We start from the raw sequence: 9,265 nt of genomic DNA, 5'->3' as shown, positions 1-9,265 counted from the left end.
GTCTGGTGTGGATTAACTTGACTGGCCTGCACAGAGTCCTGACCTGAACCCGATTAGAACACCTTTGGGATGAATTAGAACGGAGACTGAGAGCCAGGGCTTCTCGACCAACATCAATGTGTGACCTCACCAATGTGCTTTTGGAAGAATGGTCGAACATTCCTATAAACACACTCCGCAACCTTGTGGACAGCCTTCCCAGAAGAGTTGAAGCTGTAATAGCTGCAAAAGGTGGACTGACATCATATTGAACTCTATGGGTTAGGAATGGGATGGCACTTCAAGTTCATATTTGAGTCAAGACAGGTGGCCAAATACTTTTGGCAATATAGTGGAGCTTGGCTATGAAAGAAACACAAATGTCCACTGCAGAGGACACTGATTCTCAGCATGATCTAGATAGTTTCTTCTGTTTCTGTGCATGTTTCTTATGCTTCTTTCTCTCACCTCCATGTTTCTCACACTTCTTTCTCACACTCATCGCCTATGACTTTCCACTGAATTGTCATTGCACCCGAATAAATACGCCGCTCGACGGAAAAGGCGAGGACTTGGAAAGAAACGACGGTTCCGTCGAAAGGCCTTACTTCATGTCGGCCGAGCTGCATGAAATCCTCTCCAAAGTCAAGAAGGTGGAGCCAGATGGCCAACCTGTCAGCCCAGAGGACGTGCAGGTAGAAAAGGGAACTAGTGAGCAAGAACTAGCTGGAGCCATTCAACTGAGGCAACAGTCTGCGCTCCACCAGGTTAAAACCCCGCAGTTCGGTAATGAAGGAGAGGAGACCGAGGAGCAAACGTTTAGTCAAGGAGAGAACGAGGAAGAGGAGAGGAACGAAGTGGCGCAAGAGGAGACACAGAAAGAGGAACCCGGAATATCCAAGGAAAAATAGTTCTACTATTAATTCTAAAGAAAATAGCTTGGTAATTGTACAGCGAGTTCAGTGACATCCAGCTGGTGTCGCCTGAAGGCTTGAGGCCCAGCATCCATGGAGCTTGAACAAAAAAAAGTCTTAACACAATGAAGATCCTACAGGTGCTCCTCAGGTTTCGGACGAAGCCTGATTAAGTCACTCACTCACTTTGTACATAGAACACATGAAGGACATCTAATAAGATACAAAACATTAACAATAATAAACTGCTTGTTTTATTCATCTTAACCAATGTAGGTGTCAGGAAACTGCTTGCTGCTTTTTCATCCTCACCAGCAGCTTCACCGTGAACCTTAAGGTAATGCAAATTAACACCGGCCTTAAAAGGGAACTGCACTTTTTTTCATTTTTTTTTGCCTATCATTCACAATCCTGGTGAGAGACAAGAACACACATGCCTTTTTAATGCATTCGAACTTGTAAATAAACATCTGCTTGCAGTGGAGCCAATGGGAGACATGACATCATCGCGTCTATTGCGTTTTTCCCACCATAAAACCCAATAAATAACCATCCAAAAAGCGCCAACAATACTCCACTTACGTTTCGTGAACAGAATATTAACCAAGTACTAGCAATATTGTTATTACAAGCGCTAATGTTAAGAACCTACATTTAGCGGCGCATTGATCAAAGAGAGGTAACTTCCTTATGCTCCTGTATTGAAAATATTTATTGATGTATCAAAAATGTATTCTAGATCAGGGATTCTTTACCTTTTTGACCTTGGGCCCCAGCTTTTCTACTACAGAGGGTACCGGCTCCCACTCAAATAATAACACTGAATTAGTCATCTTCCTCTTGATTTTATTTGTATTCAATAAATATATTTAACCTACTTAGAGTTTAGCGGATTAAAAGCTTTGTCAAATGATATGAAACTATGCGTGAATCACAATGTATTTATTCAACACATAAAACCTAGGCTTAGGTCAGGCTGATTAGAAAACAAAGTACTAACCGAATGTACTGCATAACTCATAATTAACTGATGAAAAATAAATGTACATACAATTATGTTCGAAAATCAATCAACTAAATTAATAATGAATATGTTTCATAACTAAACTGTCGATAAATTTTAAGCGCAAATGAAAATTCACCAGTTTAGTCATATTTTTGGCGCTTAAGAAACTTCTCTTTGACTTAAGTTCAAGACTTCTGTGTACCGGTATTTGATATTGTCATTACTACCACAAGTGGTGGAAAAGTGAATTACAATTGGGTATGTGGGCCGCAGCTGAGGAACTGGTCTTTTTTGGCGGCCCTCGAGGGCAGTGTTTTTCAACCACTGTGCCGCGGCATACTGGTGTGTCGTGAGATACAGTCTGGTGTGCCGTGGGAGATGATCTAATTTCACCTATTTGGGTTAAAAATATTTTTTGCAAACCAGTAATTACAGTCTGCAAATGATGTGTTGTTGTTGAGTGTCGGTGCTGCCTAGAGCTCGGCAGAGTAACCGTGTAATACTCTTCCATATCAGTAGGTGGCAGCCGGTAGCTAATTGCTTTGTAGATGTCGGAAACAGCGGGAGGCAGCGTGCAGGTAAAAAGGTGTCTAATGCTTAAACCAAAAATAAACAAAAGGTGAGTGCCGCCAAGAAAAGGCATTGAAGCTTAGGGAAGGCTATGTAGAACGAAACTAAAACTGAACTGGCTACAAGGTAAACAAAAACAATGCTGGACGACAGCAAAGACTTACTGTGGACCAAAGACGGCGTCCACAATGTACATCCGAACATGACATGACAATCAACAATGTCCCCACAAGGATAAAAACAACTGAAATATTCTTGATTGCTAAAGCAAAGTAGATGCGGGAAATATCGCTCAAAGACATAAAAATACCAAAGAAGAGAAAAAGACACCAAAATAGGAGCGCAAAACAAGAACTAAAACACTACACACAGGAAAACAGCAAAAACTCAAAATAAGTCACGGCGTGATGTGACAGGTGGTGACAGTACACCTACTTTGAGACAAGAGCTATATTGATGCATGCTTGGTTATGGTTTAAAGTCATACCCAACAATTGCGACAACGACTTTTTACTGTCAACTGAGTTTCGTTTTTTAATGATTTCTGCTGGTGGTGTGCCTCCGGATTTTTTCTACGCAAAAAATGTGCCTTGGCTCAAAAAAGGTTGAAAAACACTGCTCTAGGAGACGTTCGGCACCCAGCAATAGGCTCCGGCCTTATGGTTAAGAAACACTGTTCTAGACTATAAATCATGTTTCTTACCTGGATAATAAAATGATGTGGACATGAACTGAGAAGTTGGTACACTTTGACGGCCAACTTAGACCCGAATAAGACGAAAAAGACCCGAAAAGACGCTTTGTTTTATCCCCCTTTTTTTCTTTGCAAGAATTATGATTAATTCTTCATTTAAGCGGGAATATATAAACATATACAACAAAATATATCGGCATCCCGGTGAAAGCAGGCATTGTACAGTAAGTGATGTTTATTTATGTTTGTTGTCCCTAATGATGTCTGCAGTGAGTAGTAATCAGTGATGTTGTTAAAGGAAATAGTGAATGTTGTGATGCGTTGGTCAAATTAATGTACCGCTGTATGCTTAAAATGAGCAAAATATGTAAATAATAAACGTTATTATGAATGTGCCTGTTACTACATTACATACAGTATATACTTAACAGTGTATATAACAACTTAATGGAGGTGTTTGGATGTTTTTTTAAGCTTTTTATAGGCAAAATAGAGCAACTCACAGGCTCCATTGTAAGCTTTTAAATTACTAGTTAGAATGCATAAATAATTTAAATCATGTCTTCTAGTCTCTCATTAAGAATGTGAATGATAGGCAACATTCCCCAAAAAAAGTGCATTCTTACACTTAGCATACAGACTACACTTAAGTGAAACTCATGTTTAAAATATTTGCTTATGGGAGTGAGGTAACACGAATGTTGCACACTGACGAAGACCTTGTCGAAACCGGTCTGTTTTGGTATGCCAGTTTATATTCAAATCATAAGAAGGACACCAGTTGCTGGCCTTGTTTTTTCGTTTCTATTCTCACTTTTTGCCATGCACATCTTTATTTTTGTTTTATTCCGTTTTTCTGGAGAGTGCGTGTTTTTCCCTGTATTTTGTAACACGAATGTTGTAACCCTGAGGACCACCTGTGCAACTTTCGCATGATTACCGTCACTGATGTTTATTGTTCGAAAAGGCACTAAAAAGTTGTTTACATTCTTAACTACACACATTTGGCTGGATGATGTTTTTTCCCACTGTTTACGACAATGTTCTAGACATGTACTCTGTGAATGTTGGATCTTTTCTATTATCTATTATGTATTTTTAAATCTTACAAAGACACTTTCACCGTGTATTACCACTTACTTGCCTTGGGATGTTCCACTGGTGTTGAGCGCTGTGATTTGTGTCTCTGATGCAACCTTCCAGACCTTTTTAGGCCGAGGAGGGCCAAACTTTCGGTTCCCAATGTGCCAAGCATGAAAGACAAATAATATAAATCAGTGATTTTCAAACTGCGGTATGGGCTCCATCCAGTGGTACGCCAAAAAAACACTTGATTAAAATACAGTGTTTTATACTTCTATATTCAAACACAGTGTTACTGTTCAAATTGTGTGTAGTATTACATTGGCCAAAAAATATTAAATATCATTTAAAATAAAACATCTGCCTTATTTTTAATGAACACTTAAGCCTACTACACTACTGTATTATAATGTTGGGATGGGATTTTAATGTTGGTGAAATAAGTAAGAATCACTGATCTTAATGTCAATAATAAAGTTCCTCTGATTACTGGCCACTCGTTAGTCTTGTGGACATGTTATCAGTCACTACGTTTCCGTGCACTAAATTAGTCTGACTTCTCAAATAGTACGGTTTCTTGTACATGTGAAGTTTCAAGTGTCCATGCACTTATGATAAAGTGGCCTTGTGGTTAGAGTGTCCGCCCTGAGATCGGTAGGTTGTGAGTTCAAACCCCGGCAGAGTCATACCAAAGACTATAAAAATGGGACCCATTACCTCCCTGCTTGGCACTCAGCATCAAGGGTTGGAATTGGGGGTTAAATCACCAAAATGATTTCCGAGCGTGGCCACCGCTGCTGCTCACTGCTCCCCTCACCTCCCAGGGGGTGGAACAAGGGGATGGGTCAAATGCACAGGGTCATTTCACCACACCTAGTGTGTTTGTGACTATCAGTGGTACTTTAACTTTAAATTTTTTTACTTTTTATTTCCTTTTAGCGCGATTAAATGAATTCCTTTTCCGGTTGACCTATGACTTCACCCTATTGCCATCCTTACAACTTAACTGATGTCCGCTGTAATTTTGGCACATATTACAAATATTACGCCTCTAATGGCTATGCTGATGTCAAATAGCAGACAGCATCAAGCAATGATCTTGGATTGCGCTACGAACATGACGCTATTTTTCGAAGGAATTTTTGGACGAAAATAATGGAAACAAAAACAAAACTATTGAGTGTCTTAAAGTTCACCCAAAAAGCTCTGTGGATTGATGGAAGGAGTTTTGAATCGGAAGGAAAAGACAGTTTGTGCCTCGACTGATATCCAGAGGAAGGTTGCTAAAGTTAAAAGTTAAAGTACCAATGATTGTCACACACACACTAGGTGTGGCGAAATTATTCTCTGCATTTGACCCATCACCCTTGATCACTCCCTGGGAGGTGAGGGGAGCAGTGGGCAGCAGCGGTGGCCGCGCCTGGGAATCATTTTTGGTGATTTAACCCCCAATTCCTATTGTTCTGGACTATCTTGACCGTTATGCGGAATTTAATCAGATTGGAGTTCACAAATGCAGCGTGAAGAGGTTTCTGTATACTTTATTATTCACCTTTAATGTACCTTCTTTATCTTTCATCTCATTCGTATTTTGTTCAGGAATCCGACCTAAGCCGACCTTCTACATTTCTTTAGCTACCTTCTTAAATAAATCTCCGTTAAAGTTAAAGTACCACTGATAGTCACACACACACTAGATGTGGTGGAATTATCCTCTGCATTTGACCCATCTCCTTTTTCCACTCCGTGGGAGGTGAGGGGAGCAGTGAGCAGCAGTGATGGCCACGCTCAGGAATCATTTTGGTGATTTAACCCCCAATTCCTTCCCTTGATGCTGAGTGCCAAACAGGGAGGTAATGGGTTCCATTTTTATAGTCGTTGGTATGACTCGGCCGGGGTTTGAACTCACGACCTACCGATCTCAGGGCGGACACTCTAACCACAAGGCCGTTGCTTTTTTTCCCCACCATCGATGCACTTCGAAAGCAAAAAGTCTCCTCTTCATTACAATCGTTCCTATGTTTTTATTGAATGGTATCTGCTGAGGGTCCTTTCCTGCTGCATAATCCAGGTGTGTTAGTCCGACTTTTCAAAAACCGAACACGATCGGATGAAGGTGTTTCCACAGGCTTATTTAGAGCCCAATTATTAGAGAAGTCTGACTAATTTAGTGAATGGACATGTACTGAGTTATAGTGCCAGTCTGAAAGAGGTAGGTATAAATATGTAAGATGGTAAAGCCAAATGGGCCCCACTTAGGCCACCTGTTGTGAAGTGTACTATCCCCCCACCCTGTCTTTGCTCTCTTAACTGTGCCCTTTTTTTCTTGAATTGCTGCACGATACTAACAAAGCCTTAAAATCTTGACTGCATCTTTTTGGTACTTTTTTGCCTCCTTGTAAAACATGTATACTGATTTTCCTCTGACATTTACTGATGCATTGTATTTGGCGTAAATAAATGTTGTGATTCTTCAAACGCGTGTTAGGAATAAACACGAGGCATGCTGTCCCTTGCATTTTGACTTTTTCTTGTACAGTAATCCCTCCTTTATCGCTGTTCATTGGTTCTGGACATAACTGCGATAAATTAATTTCCGCAAATTAGGAATCAATGATTATAAATCAAATATTTCTACCTTCTAAACAAATTGTTTTAACATTATAAAAGCCCTCTTTTATTGCAATATAATAATGCTGTTTTGGTCTCATTTAATGGCCACTCTAGTATTGATATTTTTAGTTCATTCAGCCATTTTTATGCTTGAAAATGCCACATTTTGGCCAGAGATGTTGTAGAATTTGCTTTTAAAAAACTGACAAATATATACGATGTTGGTGTAAATTACAAGAACTTTTGTGGAAAGTTGCCTCAAACTAGCATTTCTGTATAGGGCCACTCCACCAAATCACCATTTGCTCTTAAATTAGACTATTCTCTCTTTTTAAATGTGATAATACATATTGAAGTATACTCAAACTGTGTATTGGCACATCTCTGGAAACTATTTCCTTCTAAGCCAAAGATAACTCAAAACAGGAGTGCATCGAATGAGCAAATATTCCAAATATAGCCACATGGCATAGTGATTTAACACTTTTTCGATTAGGACTGCTGAGAGTTTAAAATGTCGAATATACAGAAAAATGATTGTGTAATGTTTTACATTTCTGTGATGAGGTGGCGACTTGTCCAGGGTGTACCCCGCCTTCCGCCCGAATGCAGCTGAGATAGGCTCCAGCACCCCTCGCCACCACGAAAGGTACAAAAGGTAAAAAATGGATGGATGTTTTACATTTTTCAGAAGGGTAATGGATTCAGGGTAGCAGGAGTGAGTGAACAATCTAAAGAGGACTGGCAAAAAAATTATTTTCCCCCAGTTATTAAGCTGAGACCCCAAACCAGATACAGCCTGCCAGCATCCAAAATAAAGCCTGTGTGTAGCCCCATGTAAAAAAAAAAAAAAAAAAACTTTTTATTTTATTTTATTTTTTTATTATAATTTGTATCTATCTCAGGGGTCCTCAAACTCGGTTAGTCCCGAGTAAAAAAAAAATATATACATTTTTATTTTTTTTAATTATGATTTTTAAAACCTATCCCAGGTGTCCCCAAACTACGGCCAGATCCGGCCCACCAGCGTCCAAAATCTGGTCCAAGGGTAGTCGAGTAAAAAAAAATTTGTTTTTTTTTAAATTATTTTTTTAATCCATCCTTTTTAGCCCATTCATCAATCTATTTTCTACTGCTTGTTACTCTCGGGGTTTCCTCGCCGCTCAGGCAAATCATATTGTCTAAAAATGCATTTTCCCATCGATAAAGTGACATCATCAGGATTGCGCCGCAGTGTGGGTCAAAAAGTTTGGGGACCCCTGGGTTAAATGTTTCAATGTGTATGACACTTTGCTTTGGGAATATAGTTATTTTATCATGCATGTATACTTGTTTCCCCTGCAGATGCAAATGTCACTGATTAGATGGAATGGCCCCTAATGCTGTGGGACCAGAAGGTATTAGATGTTCATATTTTGGGGCACCTGGAACATATCAATAGATTTATTACATGATTTCTAATGGGGAAAAATTGCTTCGGTTTTCCAACGATTCTTCTTTAGACCTTTTGGAATGGATTGCTGATGAAAACCAAGGTACCACTGTACAGTAGAGATGTTTCGTTAAGGGTGGTAAACTGCCGATTCCGATCATCCATGAGTGAGATTGGCCGATAGAATTTAAATTACAAATGTATTTATAATGAGTGAAATTAATAACAATAACACCATATTAATACCAACAAATCCAATAGTTCACAACTAAACAAACATAAAAAATGACTCTCTAGTCCTCCTGTGTCCAAAGAGTTATTCTGAGTTTGTAAACAATAACATAAATGACAACTTAATTGTTGTGAAAATAAAAATATCTGTCTACCCTTGTATCAATTACAGCAAGATGGGCAAACTACGGCCCGCAGTGCACATCCGGCCTGTTGGTCTTTTTAATCCGGCCCGCCAAATATTAGAACAAAATTGAGCAAAGATCTGTTTTGAGAATAGCCAAAACAAAACTGATACTAGACTTTGACACAGTGGATAAAAAAGCGTGATCAACAACATTGCTCTTACTGAAAGAGAATGTAAGTGTAACCCTGTTATAGCATATTTATGTTTTTCTTTGAGGTTTTGATATGATATTGTTGAAAATAGATGTATAGCCCATGTTTGGGAAGTCTTCTCTTAGTTCCAACAGATATCATATGCTTTGAAATGCATCATGTGCTCGCCCGGCCCCTCAGCCAATTTTCAAAAGCCACTGTGGCCCCTGAATTACAGTATACTGATACTACCTCTGGTATCGATACCCCCAATTTATGGACCGATCCACCATCTTACTTTGTCATGTACTGACTGACACACCAACAGTTGTTACATTATCTCTAGATTCTTATTAATCTACTTGTTAGTATCCTGTTAATAGCTGCTTACTTTCTGCAGCTATGTGGTTTCATCTAAACTTCTT

At 39.3% G+C, this 9,265-nt stretch overlaps 1 protein-coding gene across 5 annotated transcripts in view; it reads left to right on the top strand.

Annotated features, from left to right (window-relative positions):
- Nucleotides 1-8,216, top strand: part of LOC133624560 (choline transporter-like protein 2) — a 41,225-nt gene extending 33,009 nt beyond the window's left edge. Inside the window, exons 23-25 of one of the 5 annotated variants that reach the window (XR_009818023.1) lie at nt 1,170-1,230; nt 7,427-7,517; nt 8,204-8,216. Coding sequence is in view for 3 of the 5 variants with exons in the window: in XM_061988224.1 (XP_061844208.1) it covers nt 544-890 (347 nt within the window). In the remaining 2 variants the exon portion in view is untranslated. Of the gene's footprint in view, nt 1-543; nt 4,910-7,426; nt 7,518-8,203 lie in introns of those variants that run through there. The other 4 variants (XR_009818022.1, XM_061988225.1, XM_061988226.1 and 1 more) reach the window with 4 other exon arrangements.
- Nucleotides 8,217-9,265: the final 1,049 nt, after the last annotated feature.

The sequence above is a fragment of the Nerophis lumbriciformis genome, linkage group LG27 (assembly GCF_033978685.3).
Source record: "Nerophis lumbriciformis linkage group LG27, RoL_Nlum_v2.1, whole genome shotgun sequence".
NCBI classification, from domain to species: Eukaryota; Metazoa; Chordata; class Actinopteri; order Syngnathiformes; family Syngnathidae; genus Nerophis; species Nerophis lumbriciformis.
The sequence above is the reverse complement of the archived record's forward strand: the minus strand, read 5'-3'. Positions and strand labels throughout refer to the sequence as shown.